This window comes from Balaenoptera acutorostrata, chromosome 15, assembly GCF_949987535.1.
Source record: "Balaenoptera acutorostrata chromosome 15, mBalAcu1.1, whole genome shotgun sequence".
In the NCBI taxonomy this organism is placed as follows: Eukaryota; Metazoa; Chordata; class Mammalia; order Artiodactyla; family Balaenopteridae; genus Balaenoptera; species Balaenoptera acutorostrata.
Window position 1 is genome coordinate 65895649 of NC_080078.1, and position 22205 is coordinate 65917853.

Genomic DNA, 22205 nt, shown 5'->3' on the forward strand with positions numbered 1-22205 from the left:
GTCACATTTTAAACTGATCAGCCTTTGTATAATGTTTTTTAAATCATTTCTAAATAAAACAAAAATACAGAGTGTGTCATTTCCCTGGGATGTGGGAACAAGGATCAGGTTCTGGGTGGCCTTAAGAAGTTTCTGGGAGACAGGGTGCTTTGGGGTGTCTGGGAGCTGCCCCATGCATCTCATCTGCCAGCCCAAAAATCAGATGCCCCCTCTCTCCAAAAGGCTGGCCCTGGAGGCCCTCTGTTACTGGGGTCTCAGGAAAACAGCCAGATAATGCCAGGGTGGCACCCAGGATGGCGGAGCAACCCCTCCCAGGAGAGGTATGGGCAGGTTCACTGTGGCAAGGTCTTCTCTGAAGTCAAGGCACATGGTGCCATGACCAAGGACAAAAGCAAGAGCCCAGTTCTTGGCAACAGGGACAAATGAGGTGAGATTAGGCCAGCAGCCTTAGGGTCTTCTTACCAAGAGCCCTGGCCTGGTTCTGGAAGCCAGTGAGAGGGAAGGCTGCCCCAGCACCCAGACGGCTGGAGAAACTGTGGGGTGGGGATGAACACGAAGGTCTGCGCTTGTCTGGGTGCAGGCTGAGAAGCCAACGAATCTGGGGTAGCGGGAGGGGCCAGAGGCAAGACGGTGCCCCAAGGCGAGGCTGCGGAGGAGGCTTCCTTCCAGTCCCCAGCGAGCTCCCCGACTCTCCGCGCGTCTCCGGGGTGGCGGAAGGTGGGGAGAGACGACAAGGACCAGGACTCGAGCAGGAGAGGCTGACGGGATGACAGGAGGCGGCGGGAGGTAAGTGCGGAGAGCGACGAGTCAGTACCAGGAGGTGCAGACGATAAGGAAGCGCACGTCGTCCAGCGGCCCCCAAGGGCCGGGCTCTGGCCAGGGCCGCCCAGGGCCCTCGGGCGCCGCGGGCTGGGGTTGGGGGTAGGTCTGGGGTTGGATCTGGGGTTGGGTCTGGGGTTGGGGCTGAGGTTGGGGCTGAGGTTGGGGCTGGGGCTGGGGCTGGGGCTGGGGCTGGGGCTGCGCCGGCTGCGCCGGCTGCGCGGCGCCCTGGTCACCGCTCAGCTGAGCTCCCATGTTCTGCAGGACGAGAGGCCCGTCAGGTACGGGACGGGCCGCACGCCACCCCCGCCCCGGCCCGGCCCGGCCCGAACCGACCCTCACCTCGCACCGCCCGAGCCGCCGATCAGAATCCCAGCGCCAGCCTCCTCTCCCGGCTCGCCTGCGCAGCGCCGTCTGGAAGGACTGGCGTCGTGACGCCACGGCGCACGAACCCCGCCCTCCGACCGCCAGTGATGAAGGTTTCAGGGCACAGGGGCGGGGCCCAGCCAACCCGACCCCACCCACCAGCAACCGGCCAAACCCGCCCCGAAGTCCCGGGGCCCCGCCCCGCGAGCAGCTCGGAGACGCCTGGGGCCGCCCCAGCTACCCATGCCTCTCCAGCCCGGCTCCGCACCCACCCAAGGCCCTAAAGAAAAGGGCCTACCGAGACTGGTCTGAGGCGGTCCTGGGCACCTAACAGCCAGGCCAGCAAACCTCCATCCACCCTGGGTCAAAGAGGACAAGACTGCCCTGTAGCCAGGTGCCCAGAGCCCTTCAGGATCCTCACACTAGCCTAGGGGAGAGTTGAAACAGACTCTCATCTTTGAAGCCAAAAGTATGAGGCTGAAGTTGTGTGGAAAATGGGAGAAGTACAGTGGAGAGTGCTGCTTCCTCTTGTCCTGGGATGAAACCGCCCATCTGGTGATGGGGGGAGAGGAGTGGGAGACTGTAGAACTAAGGGGTGTGTGTGCATCCTACCCCACCTCCCCCCTGCAACAATGGTGGGGGGCTGAGTGCAGGCGGAGGTCCCCAAATAACACATTCAGAATGGCCGGAAGAAGCTGCCCTTTAATGGGTTGGCACAGACAACACAGCTCTCAGCCAGAAGCCATAGGACCTGCCGGCCAGCATGATGTGGCAGATTTTTGCAGTAACTGTAGATTCAGGAGATGGGCACAGGTGAAGAAGGGCTGGGCATCCAGCCACTGAGTCCAGGTGAGCTCTCTGCCACTGCCCTGCCAGCATCCAGGACAGACTGGGTGGGGTGTGGAGACGGAGCCAAAGTCCAGAGCCAGGAGCCCATGGAAGAGTATGGAAGGTGACTCAGGTGAGGCTAGAGAGAGAAGGAGCATTGTCAGTAGGTGCTTCACAGAGCACAGCTCACCCTCCATTCTCAAGGTGCTTGCCTCCACCCTTACCCCAGGACCTCTGTTCCAGCTCAGCCCCGAAGGGCCACACACAGCCCCTTCCAGATTCCACTGCTCCCACGAGTCACAAATCCAGTCTAGCACTCTCAGTGCTTAAAAACTAAAACTAAAAGTAACTCCTCCACTTGGGTGGGTGAACTCAATAACTTATTCAAATCGTTATTGATCATAAATCAGAGCCTCACAGGTCAAGCCCAACAGACATTAGACAAGGGAACAAACAAGGTGGCTCAGAGAGGGGAAGGGACACGTCCAGGCCCCAAATCCTCTAGTGGCAGGGCCAGAACATTCTTCCTGGAGGTGATAATCACGTTCATGATTATAAAAGTGAAGTACGTATTTCTTTTCTTCGGCCGCGCCTCGCAGCTTGCAGAATTTTAGCTCCCCGAACAGGGACTGAACCCAGGCCCCTGGCAGTGAAAGCACCAAGTCCTAACCACTGGACTGCCAGGGAATTCCCTTAAGTACATATTTCTTTTTGGGTTTTTTTGTTTGCTTTTTTTTGTTATCTGAAGTTTTTATTTCTCTCTTTAAAGTACTAAAAAAGTTGGATTCTATCTTAGTTTTCCTAGGATTGGCTTTTCCTCATAATATCTTAAATAGAAGAAATGAAAGAACTTTGGGGAAGTTGAAGTACATATTTCTAATCCCCTACCTGACACCTTCCTTGTAAGGTCTCATGGGCACCTCAAACTCAACAGGTTCAAAACGAAAGGAGGCTAATGAGTTTTGTCTCTTCTTTCCCAACACCCTTTTTTTTTTCTATTAATGTAATTTATTGCATTACAAGATGCAAGTAGAAAAACAATTTGGTCATTTCAATATATGCAGAAAAGAGATTTGAAGAAATTCAATACTCTTTTGTTAAAAACAAAACAAAATGACAGCAACAACAACAAAAAACCCTCAAAATAATATTAGAATTTTAGTCTGATACATAGTTTAAAGGTGAAAGGTCTGAAACATTCCCTTTAAAGTCAGGGAATTCCCTTTAAAGTCCTACACTGTTGGTGGGATGTAAATTGGTGCATCCACTATGGAAAACAGTATGGAGGTTCCTCAAACAACTAAAAATAGAACTAACATATGATCCAGCAATTTCACCGCTGTATATATATATAAAGAAAACAAAAACACTAATTCAAAAAGATACATGCACCCCAGTGCATGGAAGACATGGAAGCAACCCAAGTGCCCAACAGACAAATGGATAAAGGAGATGTGTAACGTACACACACACACCACACACAATGGAATATTACTCAGCTATACAAAAATTGAAATTCTACCATTTGCAACAATGTGGATGGACCTAGAGAGTATCATGCTTAGTGAAATAAGTCAGACAGAGAAAGACAAACACTCCTATGTTATCACTTATATGTGGAATCTAAAAAATTAAACAAATGAATGTATATAACAAGACAGATGCAGACTCACAGATATAGAGAACAAACTAGTGGTTACCAGTAGGGAGATGGAGGGGGGAATCCAACACCCATTTCTTTATTTGAACTAACTGCAATGCTGACCAGGGCTGCTGACTGTAGGCAGTTCTGCCTGGCAGTTTCTGAAGTTTCACCATTAAATACAACATTTGCTGTAGTTTAGTAGGTAACAATTATCAGGTTACAGAAATTTCTTTCTGTTCTTAGGTTGCTAAGTTTTTTTTGTTTTGTTCTTTAATTAAATGGTTAATTGTGGAAGTACTGTTTTCTTTATGAGGTTCAATGTTCCAAAAGGGGAGGAAGGGTATATTTTATTCATCACCCCATCACTACTGTCTGGCACATAGTAGGTGCTCAAAAAAAAGTTGTTGAACAAATAACAAAACCACTGGTACTACTTTCCTGTTCAGACCCTTTCAACTGCTCTCCAGTGCTGACAGCAGAGTGTGTCAGTGTGGTCTCCAAACTGCCCTCATCAGAATCACCCAGGAAAGATTATTAAAACAACCACACATGGTTGGGTCCCACGCCAAACTGAGGGTATCAGTATCTGAGGGATGATGGCAAGAATCTACGTTAACAAGTATCCGAACATAAACCAAAGGTCAAAACACCTACAGTCAAAACTTCTCGACATGGGTATTCAGAGTTCTCAACACTGGGAATAAAACCTTTCCCCTTCACACCTTGCACACTTCCCCATCCCTGGTTCTGTCTAAAGTGGGGCATCCCCACCCTATCTTCGCATATTCAATTACCTACTCATTCCCTGAAGCCCAGACTAAATGATCTGTTCTCCCCAAAGCCTTCCTGGATTCCAGAAAGTGTATCACAGGAGCTTCCAAAACCACAAAAGGCACCTTTTACTTCTTCTTTGAAGGTAGCTAAGTTATATATGGCCACTACATGTTCTCTCCCCTGCTACAATCTAAGTCCCTCTCAGAGGCAGGATGTAGCACTAAGTTGCCTGACTATCCCACATGGAGTCTTGTCCATAGGGTTCAATGAACACCAAGCAATTGAATGAATGAAGGAGGGAAAATGAAGGGAAATTCTGCCCCTGGTAAGCAGGGAGTCTGCTACTGGACACTTGCTCTACTTTGGGGTTTCTATCCTCATAAAGACTCCTGTGCTCAAGACAGTACGGTACTGGCACAAAAACAGAAATATAGATCAATGGAACAGGACAGAAAGCCCAGAGATAAACCCACACACATATGGTCACCTTATCTTTGATAAAGGAGGCAAGACAAGACAGCCTCTTCAATAAGTGGTGCTGGGAAAACTGGACAGCTACATGTAAAAGTATGAAATTAGAACACTCCCTAACACCATACACAAAAATAAACTCAAAATGGATTAAAGACCTAAATGTAAGCCCAGACACTATCAAAACTCTTAGAGGAAAACATAGGCAGAACACTCTATGACATAAATCACAGCAAGATCCTTTTTGACCCACCTTCTAGAGAAATGGAAATAAAAACAAAAATAAACAAACGAGACCTAATGAAACTTAAAAGCTTTTGCACAGCAAAGGAAACCATAAACAAGACCAAAAGACAACCCTCAGAATGGGAGAAAATATTTGCAAATGAAGCAACTGACAAAGGATTAATCTCCAAAATTTACAAGCAGCTAATGCAGCTCAATAACAAAAAAACAAACAACCCAATCGAAAAATGGGCAGAAGACCTAAATAGACATTTCTCCAAAGAAGATATACAGATTGCCAACAAACACATGAAAGAATGCTCAACATCATTAATCATTAGAGAAATGCAAATCAAAACTACAATGAGATATCATCTCACACCGGTCAGAATGGCCATCATCAAAAAATCCAGAAACAATAAATGCTGGAGAGGGTGTGGAGAAAAGGGAACACTCTTGCACTGTTGGTGGGAATGTAAATTGATACAGCCACTATGGAGAACAGTATGGAGGTTCCTTAAAAAACTAAAAATAGAAATACCATATGACCCAGCAATCCCACTACTGGGCATACACCCTGAGAAAACCATAATTCAAAAAGAGTCATGTACCGAAATGTTCATTGCAGCTCTATTTACAATAGCTAGGACATGGAAGCAACCTAAGTGTCCATCAACAGATGAATGGATAAAGAACATGTGACACATATATACAATGGAATATTACTCAGCCATACAAAGAAACGAAATTGAGTTATTTGTAGTGAGGTGGATGGACCTAGAGTCTGTCATACAGAGTGAAGTAAGTCAGAAAGAGAAAAACAAATACCGTATGCTAACACATATATATGGAATCTAAGAAAAAAAAAAAGGTCATGAAGAACCTAGGGGCAAGATGGGAATAAAGACGCAGACCTACTAGAGAATGGACTTGAGGTTATGGGGAGGGGGAAGGGTAAGCTGTGACAAAGTGAGAGAGTGGCATGGACATATATACACTACCAAACGTAAAACAGATAGCTAGTGGGAAGCAGCTGCATAGCACAGGGAGATCAGCTTGGTGGTTTGTGACTACCTAGAGGGGTGGGATTGGGAGGGTGGGAGGGAGGGAGACGCAAGAGGGAAGACATATGGGAACATGTGTATATGTATAACTGATTCACTCTGTTATAAAGCAGAAACTAACACACCATTGTAAAGCAATTATACTCCAATAAAGATGTTAAAAAAAAGAAAAAAAAAAAGACTCCTGTGCTAGCTGGGTATGGCGGGCCTTGAGAAGGATCCTAAATGGGGGGGCGGGGCGGGGGGACACTAAATATCCAGCACCTGCTGCTCTTCCAAAGGAAGAGATTCTAGAGCCTAACACCCCAGAACCTTCCAGGGTTAGGGCCCAAGAACCCACTCTTGTTTTAAACCCACAAAGTCCAGATGACGGCGATTCTGATGCATTCCCCACACCCCTGAGTCCCTTAGGCACCTGGGTCTCCTCAGTTCCTAAAAGAAGCCTTCCCTCCTTCCTTCAATTAAAAAGCTCTTTCCTGTCTCAGGCTACTGGCTGGGGACACTGACACACAGGCAAATACAAACTGCAAAAGAATGTGGTCAGTGATAAAATAAGACAGACTACAGAAGGGATACACTGAGCCAGCGTCTTCAAAGACGGCAGTGGGCAGATACTCAGGCAATGCTTGTGGACTGTACCCTATGCCTGCTCAGCAGTGCGCAGATGTGGCCTCACATGCAAGGAGAACCTACCAGTATGAATACAGTGTGGCTCCCATTACAGGTGGCATCTCCCTCCCCTCCCTTCCCCTCCCCTCAAAAGAAGAGAGGCCCAGATACCTGTCAATGAGGGAATCCCGCATGTTGGTAGCAATGGTGCTAGGCTGGGCTTCATTCAGCTTGAAAACACTCTCCACCACTGACAGCTCTGTGCTGGTTGTGTCCAGGCCACAGAAGGCACACCAGTCGTTCACTACCATCCCAGCAGCGACCACCTCGCTGCCTCGGTTCACAGTGCCCGCCTGCCAAGGGACGGCTCAGTGTGGGTCATGGCGCCAACAGCCAAAGTCATGAGGACTCTCCCCAAACCCTTCTCCCTGACCCTCAGCCCAAACCCAAACTGTGACAGGTAATAATCTAGATTCCCGAATACTGGGCAAAGGGATCTGCTCCAGCAGGAGACAGAGCTCAGAGAACAAGACTGCTTACCACAAGGGGGACCTGAAGGAGAGAGGCCAGCTCATCCTGGTCTTCAACTGAAGTCTTGGGATGCACCAGCCCTCCCTGATTGCTGAAGACACAGTAGCTTCCTACCAGCACCTGGTCAGCTACTGTCTGTCTGAAGACTTCCACCTTTAGCACATCAGCCAGGATTTCTTCTGTTTCCTGTCAGCCAAAGGTACTGTGCTCAGCCCCCAGAACAAGCAGATCAAAGAACCCAGGGCCTCCACACCCAGACCCACCCAGGGCATGATTCCCTAAGCTCATTCCTCTGCTATGTAGCTGCATATGGAAGCTTCACCCAGAAAAAGGAGGGAATACAGCTTGGAGCAGAGTCTAGACCAGCTATGGAGCCCCTAATATCCATGCATGCCCTGAAGAGCCAGAGGCTGGTCTCCACATTACCCTCCTTTCCTCTAACCCACAGGCAAGAGTTCACCTGTCAATCTTCTCTCCTAGCCCTGGCTTCAAGACCAGATGGGTCAATCTCCCTGATTCTGAAGGACTAATACACTCCCTAGCTTCTTTCGGACACTGATCACACCATGGAAGGCCTCTGTTCACTATTCCAACCAGTGTCTGAACTGCAGGAGCCCAGGTATAAAGAGAAACCACAAGAGATACCCCTAATTCCTGTCTGATGGGCAAGAATGATGGCTAACCACTGACTCGGCTAATATCCTGTGACTCCTGGGCCACCTCACCCTGTCCAGGTCTGGGTGGACTAAGGCCACGTAGTCATTGCAGGTGGTGACATTGCCCAGGGCTGATAGCCGCTCCTCCACCCGCCGGATCTGCACTGAGTCTGGGAGGCAGTTGCGAATGTGTTGCAGCTCCTGGTCGGTGGCGTTGCTGGGCACCAGGAGACCATGCCTGTTCCCTGGGGAGACCCAAGTTAGGGAAGGTGGGACAAGGATGGACCATGAATACACAAGATGCCTGCTGAGCCCTGGGGGCTGGGGATACAATCCAGCCCAATTAGCTTCCCCAGCAAAGCTTTAGACCCAGACCCCAGTCCTCCAAACCACTGATCCATACAACACCCGGGGTACCAGGAGTCCCACTGGGCAGGCCAGAGATGGCCTAGGAGTTTGTCCCAACACATCCTGCCCAATTCGCCATCATCAGCCAGGAGGAACCAGGACTAACAGGAAGGGCTCTTGGGCATTAGTTGTATTTTAAGAAACTGAAGTAACACTCCATACCTACCAGAATGGTGAAATTTTTTAAAACAATGTCAATACCAAGTGTTGGCAAAGATATATGGAGCAACCAATAGGAGTATAAACTGGACAACCACTTCAGATAAGTATGTGGCATCATCTACTACATTGAATACCCAGCCATTCCTCTCCTAGGTACTATATATACAATAGAAATCCATACATTTGTTCACTAACAAACATAGCAGCAATACTCATAACAGACCAAACTGAAAACTACCCAAATACCCACTATCAACAGAATGAATGAATACACCGTGGTATACTTACACAAAACAGTACACGGCAACATGAATGAACCACAACTACCTTGTGACAACAATGACTAAACCTCTGCCTAACTCTGCAAGGACACAACTCTGAACTTCTCAACTATGAGTTTCTCCCATCATTAAAAAAAAAACCACCAAAGGTCCGGTTAAGTTCTCCCTTGTTACATAAGAACTAGTTTCAAGTCCAAAGGTCATGGTTAGGGATAAGAATGTTCTGCCTGAATAAGAAAATACTCAGAGTCCAAGATCATCAGGCTTATGATTAAAAATAAAGGAACAAACTCCTATTTGAGCAAAACTAGAAAGAAGGGGAGGCAGTAAAGGCAGACAGATCCAGCTCAAAGAAAGGACAAATGGCCAGAGTCAACCGTGCTGAGAGATATAGGGGTACATGGTAAAGGGAACTGAAGATTGAAATGGGTAACTGAACAGTATGCCCCAGAATCTTAGCTTGTCATTTTTTAGAGGCAGAAATAGACGCTCAGAAAGTGGAAGCAATTTGCCCAGAGTCAGTGGCCGGGGAGAGATGACAATCCAATCTTCCCTCACACCAGCTGTGGAACTGGGCGAGTCACTTGGGTTCTTTGAGTCTCAGCTTCCTCATCAGTCAAATTAGGACAATAATGCCGACCTCCCAGGGTCTTCGTGAACAAGGACTGAAACAAGGGTAAAAGTGAAAGCCCTTAATGTTATCTGTGATTACAATGATCCAGAAGCCTTTGCCAGAGGTTTTCCCTGATCTGTTGACACTTAGGGTCCAGCACAGGCCTGAGAGATTCTGTAGTCCCTGGATATAATGGATGAAAGCCTGGGAATCCCTGGGTCACCCGGGGTCCCTTCTAGGGGTATAATTAAAGGCGCTGGGAGGCTCCATTTCCTCCCTCGGCGACTTCCAACTAGCTTACCCACACACATGCGCCCGATGATGCGGCAGCCGGCGATGGAGGCGTGCACCACAGGGATGGTATCAGCAAGCTCACCCTCGAACACACTGTAGGGACAAGGACTCGGTGGTCACGGGGCTGGGGGGCCTGAGCCCTCCCTCTGCCCGAGCCCCAGACTCCCAAGTACCCCTCCCAGCCACCCACACACACGCTGCCCGCGGGCCCGGGGCTCCCGCCGCACCTATAGAAGTTCTCCGACCCTCCGATGGCCACCAGGCAGTAGGTGTTGGTAAGTTTAGCAAAGCAGCCGATCTCACAGTTGTTCTCGAACGACGCTCGGACCGCCATGAGGCCTAGGGGCTGCAGGACAGGGAGCTCAGGGCCGGCGGATCCTCTCCCGGGACAGGGTGCCCGGGCTTCGACCCTGGGTCCGGGTCCGGGTCCCCCGGCCTCCGCGCCTCAGGCCCCGCCGCGACCCCGCCCCTCTCGGCCCCCAGCCCTCGGGGCCCGCCCACCTAGCCCCTCCCGACACGCCGGCCCCGAATCCTTCGGCCCCCACCCCTCACGACCCAGGGCGCCCCGAGCTGACCCTGCTGGTGTCCCGCCACAACCGCTCACCACGTAAACGCTACCTCCGCACGCGGCGAAAGGCCTCCTCGGCCCTCGGTAGGTTTCCGTTTCCGCCTCCGCCCTGGGAGACTTCCGAGAGAACGCGACGCACGCTGCCACGCATGCGACCACTCTAGCGCCAGCCTCTGGGCGGACTCTATGGCTGCAAGTGGTCTGGTCTCTACCCCGCCTGGCCCCGCCTCCAGCAAGCTCGCATTCATTCATTTATTCATTCAGTCAGGAGCTTTGTAGGAGATAATATCGACCCAGACCTGTGCTGGTTGGATGTGAGGCATCAGAATGGAGGAGCCAGGGATGTCTCGCAGCAGATGGGTTGATGATAGAGTGATATCTTAGTTCCCCCACCAGGCATCGAACCCTCGCCCCCTGCATTGGAAGCGGGAAGTCTTAACCACTGGACCGTCAGGGAAGTCCCAGATGGAGTTATACCTTGCAGTAAAGCCTGAAGAGGAAGAGCAGGTGTGGGAGAGGTGAGGGACAGTGAGGTGTGGGACAGATGCCCAGGCCAGATCTGGAGCCCAGGGGAGACGGAAGGGCTGAGATGTGGAGCTGAAGCCTGGGGTGGATGAAGTCACCCACGGAGAAGGTGTCCATCAGGGAGAAGTAAGACCACGACAGAGGCTGGAGAAGGAGGCGCGGCCAGAGGAGGAAAGGAAACCATGCTTAAGAAGGTATTGGAGAGGAGAGGATGGACGAAGCCGGGTGTCAGGGAGGGTCCAGAGTGGGCAAGGGTGTAGGGGCTGATGGGCAGCCACTTTCTGCCTCCCTCCCCCACCCCCGACCCCGCCACGCCCGCAGATGGTGGCAGTCAAGAGACCCCCTCTGTGGACGGATGAACTTGGCCCACATTTTGTACAAAAGCCCCAGGGTCTCTCAGAATGTCACTCTCAGCGAGGGCAGAGGGAAGCTTGGAGCCCCTTTCCTCCCCACCCCCCAGCCCTCCTGCAGCCGTCCACTCTCCTCCAAGGACCTCTCCATAGTTGGCCTGAATGGCGCCCTTCCCCTGTCCCCAACCTGCAGTTTCATTAACTCTGCCTTCTTCAGGATACACCAGGCTGCTGCTAAGTCATAGCATGTCTGCTTTTATTGATTTGTATCACGTATACTGTCCCAGGCAGGTCGCAAGCTCAGGAAAAGGACCTACATCTGACAGAGCCTATACTTCTAGGGACACTCAGCAAAATGATGCTGGTGTGTGTGTGTGTGTCCACGTCCTCTCCATCCTCCCAGGTTCATCTCAGACCCACTCATTCAGTCCTCTCCCTGGTCTCTCTTCAGCTGGTTCCCTCTACCAGGAATTCCTCTAACCCTTGCCTCCATCTATCCAAGTCCTTCCCACCCTTCAAGGCTTGGCTCAAAGGCCACCTCCTCTAAGAAACTTTTCTCACCACTCCATCATCACCACCACTTGCTGGCCTTCCTTCTCTACCACCTTCTGTCACTGGTTAGCCTTTAATTAGATACACCAATCGTTTATGCATTGAATCCTTGTCTCCCAGGGACTGAGTCTGATTCATTTCTCAACCCTATGGCATGTCCAGCACAGGACTGGGTACACAGCTTAGGTACAAAAAGATACTGGTTGGTGCATGCATGCCTGTGTGTGTGTGTATGTGTGTGTGTGTGGTTATGTGCATATTTATGGTCTGTGGATCCTAAGGGGTCTACGGTGTGCACCGAATGTAGCCATTCATTTAGCCAAATGACATTTATTGAGTACCTATAACTAGAATCCTGAGTGTTTTGGTTTATCACATGGACTGCATCTGTGGGTGTACAGTTTGTGGGTGTGAACCCTGTCAGTGTGCAGTGTATATTGTGCAGGCATTTGGAGCATCTCTGTTATATGAGGATTTTGTGTGCATGGGGACATGGGAACTGTTGATATTGTGTGTCCTGTCTGTGCAAAAACACGATCTTAAGAAATTAAGAGTCAGAGACACAGATTTGAGCCCCTGTCACTTACTCGGACCTGATTCCAAGCAAGTCATCAAACTCGCTGGGTCCCAGCTTCTAAATTTCTATTATAGGGAAAATAATATCTATGATCCTAGAATTGTACGCCTACTAGAGCTCTATCTCGTAGGGTATTGTGAGGATGAAGGATGAGAAGTAACTGGTGAGAAGGGCTCAGCAGGTGCCCAGTAACTGTGGGTTCCATTTCCCCATATGTGTGCATGTATGTCTGTGAGCAAGAATCCCAAGCCCAAGGAATGTCTAACCTGGGCCTCTAGACTCCCTCTCCTCCCCATAAGGCCCCTGCTTGAGCTCCCACCCCAGAGTCTGGGACCTGAGCCAATCTAGAGTCACAGTGGATGGAGGACGGACATGTCCTTTCTGGGAGTAGAACTACAACTCAAAGCGGCTTCGGAGCAGCTTGGACTTGGACTTGTTGTACTGAGTAATGAGGTCCAGTTTGCTGTGGCCCAGGGTCAGCCGTTTCTCATCCCCAGACAGGCCATTGCTACTGCCTTTGCGCTGGCCACCTGTGGGGCCCCCGGGGAGGCCAGGCTCAGGTCCCTGCCTGGTGCCCTGTAACTGATGATACTTGGTGATGAGGTCCAGCTGGCTGTGGCCCAGAGTCAGCCACTTCTCATCCCCAGAGTCCACTCCAGGCTTTCTGGCAGGGCTCGGTCTGGGGAGATCACTGGACCCAGGCCCCTCACCCCGGAATGGGCCAAACTTCATGATGAGGTCCAGCTGGCTGTGTCCCAGGTTCTGCCGTTGTTCATCTGGACCCTGCTTACCAGGCCTGGCCAAGGAGTTGGCTTCAGGGGGCACTCTGGAGCCCCCAGCCTTGGGGGACTGTACCTGGAGGTCCATTTGGCCATGGCTGTGGTCTGGGGACAGCCTCTTGTCCTCTGGGGTCTGATTGCCAGGCCTGGGGGAACGTGACTCAGGGGGACCCCTGGCACCCTGGGCCTGGGGCAGGAGATCCAGCTGGTTGTATCTCTGATTTGAGGCCAAACTCCTGTCCTCTGGGGCCTGCTCACTAGGCCAAAGGGAGCCTGAGTTGGGGGTCACCCCAGAATCAGGGCCTCCTGCTTCTCGTGCCCTGGGGAAGGGGACGAGGAGATCCAGCTGGCCATGGCTCTGACTCAGAGACACCTTATTCTCCTCCGCTGCCTCCAGGGCTGCGCCGGGTACCCAGCGGCCTCGTGGGGGGCTAGGCTCCTGGCTTCCTGTGACCCCATTCTCTGGGAGTCGGGACAGAGCTGAGACACACCGGGGAAAGGAGAGGAGGGGGCGAGGGCGAGCAAGCAGAGGTGACTCCCCTGCCTGGGTCACAGGGCTGCTGCTGTTGTGGTCGAGGGCAGGGGAGGACTGGGACAAGGGGGATGCCCCCAGCTTGCTCAGGTTGGCCCTGTAGGGCCCAAGCAGGGGGCCGTGGTTAGGGTCTGACAGCTGGCATTGCAGGGAGGGCTGGCCATCAGCCTCACAGCGGGCAGGGCCCGGGGAGGAGGATCCCATACCCGTGTCACTGAAGCCGCCGCCTCTTGGCAGAGCGGGGTAGGAGGAGTGACCCCTGCGAGGTGAGCACTTGATGCTGCTGAGGCTGGTGCTGGAGCGCGACGAGCATGTGGTGCTGGGGATGCCGGGCCTGAAGGCCAGGGCCACTGGGGGAGGGCACGGTGCCCTGGGAGACAGGGGATCTTCACATCCGCAGAAGCCCTTCACGGGCCGGGACTCGGCATAAAGACAGCGGAACTCCCGGTCAAAGTCTTCCACGATGCGGCCCCTCAGCTGCAGCACCATGCTCGTGTGGGCCTGGCCGCAAAGCCAGGTGAAGCTGGGGGCAGAGGGTCAGGGTCAAGAGGCAAAGTGCAGGACCTTGGGGCCAGGCAGGAGTCACAAACAGGGGAGCAAGACAAAACCATCACCACCCCGAGGGCCCAAGCGAGGGGGCAGAGCTCTGACTCCGGAGTCTGTTCTAGCCCTAGCGCAGCTTAGTGGACTTCGGCACGTGGTTTCGCATCTCAGCCTCAACTTCCCATCTGTAAAATGGACCAAGGGCCAGGTTCCCTGAAGTCCCTCCAATTCCGAGGTGCAAGAGTTATTTTCTATGCCAAGGGCATTAAAATAATCCTTCCACAGAGTGAGCTCCTCCAGGGCCCAACCCAGGGCTGTCTTGCTCCCCATACTGGCCCCTGGGCCCTGCACCATGCCTGGCACATGGCGGCTGCTCAGTTCATGGTGGAAGGGATGGATGAAGGAAGGAAAGTTCAAAGCTGCCAGGTCCCAGGCACCCTCACAAGCTGGTGGCTCAGCCCCAGGCACCCTCCCCGCCATCCACTTGCTCACCTGTAGCTGCCCGCCACCACCTGCTCACAGTCAATGATGGCGAACTTCTCCAGGGCCTGCCCCGTGAAGCGGCGGCCTGCCTTGCTGCAGTATGTGTCCCCACACGTGCTCCGCACACGCATGTTCTGGGCCAAGGAGGGAGGAAGGTTGGGAATCACCTTTAGAGGACGGGGCTCAAGCCATGTCTAAATCCCCTGGGGTCTCTGACTCAAAATAGCTAGGAGAACCCGGCCTCCCACTCCCATTGACCCCCGATGCTCACGAACCACCCAACTGACTCTCCTGCCCTCCCTGAGTCCTCACCCCACACCCCAGTTCCTGCCCCTGTCCCTTGCTGACCTGTAGGTGCCCTCCATTGAGGTCCATCTTGTAGCACATCTCCAGGAAGTGCCTCAGGTGTTCCTCGGCCAGAAGCAGATAGACGGGGACACCACGCCAGCACGAGGCCTCCATGAGGTCACACAGAAGCTCCATGTCGGTGAAGATGTCCATCACCACAGCCACCACCTGGCAGGGCGGTGGGGGGAAGGAGCTCAGCCCTGCCCGGGGCACTGCCGAGGCCAGGGGCAGAGGCTAGATCCCCGGAAACAGCGCTGGACTGAAAAGCAGGAGGCCAGAGCCCGTGAGAACACCTGAACTGGGAGGGCTTTTAGTGGTGACCCAGCCTGGGGGTTCCTGACTTGGAAACTGGGGGGTTTCACTGTCTTGAAGCCCAGAAGGCTGTTTGAAAGTTTTTGTGTGCATTTTTCTAAGGACGGTTTGTTTATCTGTCATCTGATTCTCAAAGAGATCTGTGGATCAGCTGTACCAGTCTAAAGGTCTACTCTACAGATGGGAAGACAGAGGACCAGAGGGGGAAAGAGTCAGAAGCAAAACCCAGATCCCACTTCCCAGGCTAGCACCTCACACTCCCCCCACTAGCTCAAGCTGTAGCTCTGGCTGTCTGTCTGAGGCTCCCTTCTCACGGATCAGAGCTGCAGGCCAATTACTGGGGTCTTCAGTGCCTTTTGCTAGACCCACCTGTTTCCCTGAGAAGCTGCAGAGATCTGCTGTGACCTCTTACAACTGGAACCAAGTTTTCTGCTCAGTTGAGAGGCGGGGCTTGCAATATCTGCCGTGAGAAGCTCCTCTCCCAGTCCGGGCTGAAAGGCAGGAGGTGCAGAGCAAAGCACTCCAGCTCTGGAGCCAGACAGAACTGGGTTCGAACCTGCACTCTGCTACTTCCTAGTGCTATGACCTTAAGTGAATTCCTTCACCTCTGGGAGCCTCAACTTCCTCATCTGCTAAATGGAGATAATGATAGCTACCTCTCAAGAGTTATGGGGAATTAAATGTGAAAATACTCAACACACAACAGAAGCTCAGTAAATGTTCCTCTCCTGCTGCCTCCTTAACAAACAAAGCCATTGGGCCACAGGGGGAGGAAGCACTTCCCAAGATCACTCTGAGAGTCAGTGACAGCCCAGAGTGGAAGCTTGGCTCCTGGCCCAGAGGTGGAGGGTCTAGACGGGGGGATGAGGAACCAAAGCACTGAGGGATGCCCTAGTCCATGGCATAGGCCTGGCCACGGGTGAGGGGAACAAGGACAAGCAAGAAAGATCAAACGGGCAGGGGTGATGATAGCAGCCATCTCACTAATAACCCCGTTCCCTGTGCCAGTCAGGTCTGGCCCTCCCCTGCCTGGGACATAGGTAGACTTGCCAGGGAGACTCTGGAGGTACCAGCAGGATCCCAGCATCCTGGCTCCTAACATCTGCAGCAGGTACCCTCAGGGCTGCTCCCCTAGCAAGGGCACTGAATCTATCCCACCCCAAACCCTGCCTAGGGTCATCTGATCCATCTCCCTGCCTCCTGAGTCAGAGGTCAGGGCTCCAGGAGTGAGGCTGTGCTAGTCTGTAGCTGAAGGCTTCCCAGGTACCAACACCCCACCTGCTCTGCCGCTTCCCTTTCTCCTGAGCCCTGCTCCCCGTCCTTGAGCCCAGCAGCTTCTGCCCCTCTTTCCTTTGGGTGCAGAGCTAAAAGCCCAGCCCTCAAGGCCATGCTGAGGCCCAGGCACAAGTGCCCCTTCCCCTGCTTCAGGCCAGTGGAGATACAGTGCACAAAGCGAGGTGCGGTTGAGACCATTTGTCAGGAGGCAGGGCTGTGCCTGGGGCCCGGGGCCTGAGTCTAGACCCCTTTTCCTCTCCCTGAGCCCCGGGTTCCATTTCACCAACTGACTGGACCTGCTGAGTAAGTCCCAGCCCCTTTCTGGCCTCAGTTTCCTCCTCTGTAACTCAAGGGGGTGGCTCAGATGCTCACCAAGGTTGGGGTTCTTAGTTTGGGGATCACAGACCTTTTTGAGAATCTGAGGAAGGCCATAGGCCCTCTCCCCCATAAAAAGAAAGGGGATCCCCTCTGCAACAAGCACCACTTCGCATGCGTTTTCAGGGTGTGTGTGGAGTCCCTGAGGCCCATCCCCTGTTCTAAGCTTATTCGTAATGTCCTGGAGTGCCAAGAGGTTACCAAGGTAAATAAAACACGCCCACACTCTAGGAGCTTGTGATCTGATAGGGGGCAGAGGTTCTCGTCCCAGTGCTGCCCCCAAGCTGCTGTGTGGCCACACTTTCCCTCCCTGGGCCTCAGTTTCCACATCTGTGAAATGAATGTCTGAAGAGACGAGGCCCTTACCGTGCGGGCCTGGCTGAAGAGGAAATGCAGAAGGTCCTTGATGCTCTTGGCTTTGTCCCGCTGGAAGTGGACCACAGCCTGCGTGGGCCTGAAGCCCGCGGCCCGTGGCACCTCGGGCCAGCCCAAGTCCAGATCCGGGGGGTCTATGTCGGAGGCCAGGGGGAAGTAAGTGCCGGAGGTGACTTCGGAGAGCAGGCTGAGGCGGTCAGGCCCTGCAGCCTCGGGTCCCTGGGCCTCGCCTAGCTCAGAGCCCCTGCGCGCATGGCTGGTCATGTAGTCCACATCCAGAGGGCTCAGGAAGGGCAGCTCCCGCTCCGCGGAGATGACCCGCAGGTAGGCAACCTCACCCCGCTCCAGGAGGGCATCGGCCGCCAGCCGGGCGGCCTCGCTGTGCTGGAGCACCCGTGGGGAGCTCTCCCGCCACCGCGGCTGCTTCAGCTCCTCCACCCGGCCCCGCAGGGGCCCCGCCATGCCCTGAGCTCCCAGAGCCTCCGAACACTCCTGCCCACCGGCTACCCTCACCTTCCAGCAGGCTCCGTGGCGGGCACCAGGGGCTGGCCGCAGCAGGAAGAAGATACCAGCAGAAACTGCCTCCCGCCCTCCTGCCCTTTGTCAGAGCCGTGCTCCACCCCGTTGCCCCCGGCCTCGGGAACCTGTTGGATCAGCCTCACCTGTCCGCCTGCAGTTGGGACTCGCCCGCCGCCCGGGGAAAGGGCAGGTCCTTACTCAGCACCCACTCCCTCCGCCACCCCAGCATCACCTGCTCCATCCCCACCAGGCTCCCAGCAAGTTTCCTCCAAACCCTGCCCTTCCAGAGTCCCAGTGAAAAATGCTGTCCCACCCCTGAAAAACTCTGTTCCCGATGGCTGCGTTTCCACCACCCTCAACTCTGGGGAAGCTCTTGCTGGTGGCGCCAGACCCCAGCCTTTCTCCCCTCCTCGGGGCGGGGCTGAGTATTAAACGGTTAGTGAGAAAGTTGGTTGAGAGGATGGGGGACACACTGCATGGTCCGGAGGCAAACAGCAGGCCAGTTTCTGTTCTCTGCCCCCATCAAGGGCCTTAGTCCCGGAGTCCTCAGGAGCAGGGTGAGGCTTTGCGCTGGGGAAGGGGGCTCAGCAGATGGTAGCTAGTTAGGGAGGCAGGCCGGGCAGAAGTGGTCACAATGGTGCCAGCCCCACCTTTCTGTGGAGGGACGAGGTCCCATGAGGGTGGCCGGGACAGCAGGAGACCTAATGCCATGTTTCAACGACCCCGTTTAGTACTGGCTGCACTTGCTTTAACTGATCTGTGATTATGTCCAGATCAGACTCAGGTTCCTCTATGTCCACAAAGCTTCCCTTGGGGCCCAATGCATGCACATCGGGGCGGGTGCTGGCGAGGGGATTTAGGGGCTCCCTGCGTCAAGCTGGGCCCTGGGACTAAAGACGAATGCGGCTTTGTCTTTGAGGAGCCTAGAGGGGCCCAGGAGGGGCAGGGGCAGAGATCAGAGCCCCGGGTACCCTAAGGAGGCCCTTCCCTGGGCCCTGGGCGTGGGGAGGCTGCGTGAGGGGCAGGGGGAGGAGTAAGCAGAGCCAGACTGTGGGAGGGTAACAAGCCGTAGGGGGAGCGAAGGTGGCAGGGCCTTATCTCTAGATTTGTTTAGGGGGAGAACAGGGGCCTTATCTGGGTCAGAGAAGCACTCCTGGGAGGGGAGGAGTCATGTTTCTGTGTTGCTGAGTTCCTGTGTTTATCCCTCAGTGTATATATGTCTACCTGACGGTACATATTTTTGGATCTTTTAAAAAATTATTTTTAATTAACATAAAGTTTACCATCTTAACCATTTTTAAGTGTGCAGTTCAGTGGTATTAAGTACACTCATATTGCTGTGCAACCGTCACCACTATCCATCTCCAGAACTTTTTCATCTTCCCCAACTGAAACTCTGTACCTATGAAAGGCTAAGTACCCTGCTCACCCCCTGATAGCCACCACTCTACTTTCTGAGTGTGAATTTGACTACTCTGGGTACCTCATGTAAGTGGAATCATACAGTTTTGTCTTTTTGTGACTGGCATATTTCACCTAGCATAAAGGTTCACTCATGTTGAAGCATGTGACAGGATTTCCTTCCTTTTTAAGGCTGAATAATATTCCATTGTGTGTATATACCACATTGTTTATCCATTCACCCACTGATAGACACTTGGATTGTTTCCACCTTTTGGCTATTGTGAATAATACTGCTTGAACATGGGTGTACAAATTTGGCTCTGTATTTTTTAATATTTCCCTCCATGCCCACATTTGTATTAGATTCCATTTTTTAAAGTAAAAAAACCACTGAATATTGGCAATTTCACGTGGCTCAACTCAACATATACAGGAACACCTCAGAGATATCATGGGTTCAGTTCCAGACCACCACAATAAAGCAAATATTGATATCTCAATAAAGTGGATCACACAATTTTTTTGGTTTCCCAGTGCATACAGAAGTTGTTTACACTATACTGTAGTCTATTAAGTGTGCAATAGAATTGTGTCTAAAAAACAATGTACATACTGTAATTAAAAAATACTTTATTGCTAAAAAATGCTAACCATCATCTGAGAACTCAGGGTTGCTACAAACCTTCAGTTGGTAAAAAAAAAAAAATTGCAGTATCTGCAAAGCACTGTACAGTGAAGTACAATAAAATGAGGTATGCCTGTACACTATACCTATGCATAACTATATACCTGGGCATGTGTGTACATTACATACTGTCTATTTGTGATGTTTGTGTGTCTGCTTGGCTGTCTTTAAGTATCTAGCTGCACATCAGTGTGTATTTACCTGCGTGTGCATCTGTGTATGTTCTCCTGTATGTGTCTGGGTGCATATCTGTGTGCATGAATGTCTGGGCACTAGGGGTGGTTTTTGACCCTAACATGGGACTGTGGTACTAAGTGTCTGTACAAGGGAGCTCAACTGAGAGGGGCAAGGATGGGAAGACTGAGTTGAAAAGGGCTCCAAGGGATCCCGGATACCCTGATAATAAAAGCGTATAAATCAAACTAAATCCCCCAGGGCTGCAGGACTGTCCACCCGTCCTATGGGCTGAGTGGGTAAAGGGCAATGGGAGGACAGACAGGTATATCTTAGCCTTGGGGCTGAGCCTAGGGGTGGGGACCCAGGGTGACGAGAGCCATACAGATAGCTAAGCCCAGACCCTGGATGCAGTGGGTCGGGCACAGGCCCCTTAATAACTGTTATTAAGAGGAAGAAAAGTATTTTCCTGTCCAGGGGGTGTGTCAGGCGCCTGCCTGGCATCATTCGGCTATCCTAGGGGCCATTTAGCCTTGTCTGTTCTCTCTTAGAAGCTGAGTGGCACCTGGGCAGGTGAATGTCGTGTGGGGCTGGTGGGAGCAGAGGCTGGGCTGCAGCACTTCAGTTGCAGGCTGCTCTGATGCCAACACTGCCACACACCTTTACTGTGGCACCTCTGGGTCAGGGGAGACAAGATTCCTGGGAGGAGCAGCCAGGGCTAGTAGGGGCGCCAGAGTGTGCCTAAATCCCTTGAATCAAGGCAAAGTGACCTAAGAGCTTGACACAGGGACAAGTCGTGAGGAGTCCCAGAGACTGGCTCGAGCTGGGTATTAAAGGATGAGAAGGATTTTGAGACGTGCAGGGTGGAGGGCTGGGCGTTCCAGGCTGGAGGACTAGAGGGGCGGGGGCCTGCCTGCTGAAGGTATTGGGAGCAGCAATGCAGGGAAAGGGCTACCGGAAAGGCCGTCTGGGGCCACACCCTGAAGAGGGCCTTGCTGAGGCCCAGAGGTTGGCAAGATCCATCGAGCGGTGGTGTTTTAGGATAACTTAGGAAGCAGGCCCCCGGGGGCAGAGTGGCCCAAAGCAGGAGTCCCAGAAACAGCCCAGATGGTGTGGTTTGCTGTTCTTGAGCACCACACAGGCCTTCAGGAGGCCACACTGGCTCTGGCACTTAATGGGTGAGCCAAACAATCACAACTCTGAGTCACAGTGGCTTAATCTGTAAAATGGGACCAACAGCATCTCCTTCACCAGGTTGTTGTAAGGAATAAGTGGACTACTCTGTGTCAGGTGCCTGACTGAGAGGACGAGGAGCTCAGTACATGCTGAATTTAGAGCTTTTCCAGCCATGAAGGGGCAGGGGCTCAGTGACGGCCTGACGGCAAACGAAGCAGCACCACAGAAGCTCCTTCGGGTCCGTCTCCGGCCCCTTCCAGACCAAAGGCCAGCCCTGAAGGTGAATATGGCCCTGGGCCATGTCAGTGGAGTGTGGCTCTGAGATTTGGCCTCTCATCCCAGCTCACAGGAGTCAAGGTCCTCTCTCCACTCCGCATACACAGATGAACACTGGGCAAGTACGATCACAAGGAATAAGGATTTTGGCATTCTGTTTTGGAAAGGTGACTGTGTCTGGGTCTACACTGTAACACTGTGATGATGGGGTCTCACCCTTTCCCCCACGTCCTTCCCTCCTCCCCCTCTACCCATCCGTCCACCGTATCCCATCCCACAGTGGGAGACCTGTCCCCACTCCCCATGTTTCCATAAGGGGAGAGAATTCCCACTCCACTCTCCTGGAGGAGAAGGGTGAGAGGACCACCCCCTAAATCCTCACCGGCCTCATCCTCCCCCGAGGAGGGGAATGGCTTGGCTGATTAGTGGCTTAGGGAAGGAGCTGAGCTCAAATATTTCTGGGTTTCTCTCTCTCTCACCCTTGGTTCTGCTGTAGGCAGAAGTAGCATATTCTCCATTGATCTACATCGTAAAATTCCACAGGAGGTTCTGTCCCTGCCAGGGAGAGAGGTCTGCCCCTTTTTTGGGGGCGGGGGTGTGTGTGCATGTTTATTTTGGGGAGGATATTATT

General features: G+C 52.7%; 3 protein-coding genes across 7 annotated transcripts; all 3 read right to left on the reverse strand.

Moving 5' to 3' along the window:
- Positions 1–19: 19 nt before the first annotated feature.
- On the reverse strand, positions 20–1281 carry MMP24OS (MMP24 opposite strand). 2 transcript variants are annotated; one of them, XR_009005395.1, is made up of 3 exons: positions 1162–1281; positions 463–1077; positions 20–49 (listed from the first exon to the last, which is right to left on the reverse strand). XR_009005395.1 is itself a non-coding variant. In XM_057529069.1 (2 exons), exon 2 carries the CDS (start codon positions 1072–1074, stop codon positions 808–810), a length of 267 nt encoding a protein of 88 aa, XP_057385052.1. In that variant the 5' UTR covers positions 1075–1077; positions 1162–1281; the 3' UTR covers positions 20–807. The 2 variants fall into 2 exon arrangements, 1 of the variants encoding a protein (XP_057385052.1); XM_057529069.1 differs by having other exon boundaries at positions 20–1077.
- A 588-nt stretch (positions 1282–1869) lies between these two features.
- On the reverse strand, positions 1870–10505 carry EIF6 (eukaryotic translation initiation factor 6). 4 transcript variants are annotated; one of them, XM_007193229.2, is made up of 7 exons: positions 10351–10503; positions 9974–10092; positions 9754–9839; positions 8058–8233; positions 7342–7518; positions 6973–7154; positions 1870–2152 (listed from the first exon to the last, which is right to left on the reverse strand). In XM_007193229.2, exons 2-7 carry the CDS (start codon positions 10078–10080, stop codon positions 2143–2145), a joined length of 738 nt encoding a protein of 245 aa, XP_007193291.2. In that variant the 5' UTR covers positions 10081–10092; positions 10351–10503; the 3' UTR covers positions 1870–2142. The 4 variants fall into 4 exon arrangements, with proteins under 4 accessions (XP_007193291.2, XP_007193292.2, XP_007193293.2 ...); XM_007193230.2 differs by having other exon boundaries at positions 10365–10501; XM_007193231.2 differs by having other exon boundaries at positions 10322–10409.
- Positions 10506–12711: 2206 nt separating this feature from the next.
- Positions 12712–18100, reverse strand: FAM83C (family with sequence similarity 83 member C). The gene is made up of 5 exons (XM_007193376.2): positions 18003–18100; positions 17332–17938; positions 15004–15171; positions 14665–14789; positions 12712–14152 (listed from the first exon to the last, which is right to left on the reverse strand). Exons 1-5 carry the CDS (start codon positions 18098–18100, stop codon positions 12712–12714), a joined length of 2439 nt encoding a protein of 812 aa, XP_007193438.2.
- Between the last annotated feature and the right edge of the window lie 4105 nt (positions 18101–22205).

Coding starts and splice junctions, on each gene's coding strand:
- FAM83C (XM_007193376.2), bottom strand. CDS start 18,100: ATGGAGCAGGTGATGCTGGGGTGGCGGAGGGAGTGGGTGCTGAGTAAG. Junction 17,939..18,002: donor TCCCAACTGCAGGCGGACAG/GTGAGGCTGATC, acceptor GCTCTGACAAAG/GGCAGGAGGGCGGGAGGCAG. Junction 14,790..15,003: donor TCAATGGAGGGCACCTACAG/GTCAGCAAGGGA, acceptor TCCTTGGCCCAG/AACATGCGTGTGCGGAGCAC.
- MMP24OS (XM_057529069.1), bottom strand. CDS start 1,074: ATGGGAGCTCAGCTGAGCGGTGACCAGGGCGCCGCGCAGCCGGCGCAG.
- EIF6 (XM_007193229.2), bottom strand. CDS start 10,080: ATGGCGGTCCGAGCGTCGTTCGAGAACAACTGTGAGATCGGCTGCTTT. Junction 7,519..8,057: donor TCCACCCAGACCTGGACAGG/GTGAGGTGGCCC, acceptor TTTGGCTGACAG/GAAACAGAAGAAATCCTGGC. Junction 7,155..7,341: donor TCCTTCAGGTCCCCCTTGTG/GTAAGCAGTCTT, acceptor GTCCCTTGGCAG/GCGGGCACTGTGAACCGAGG.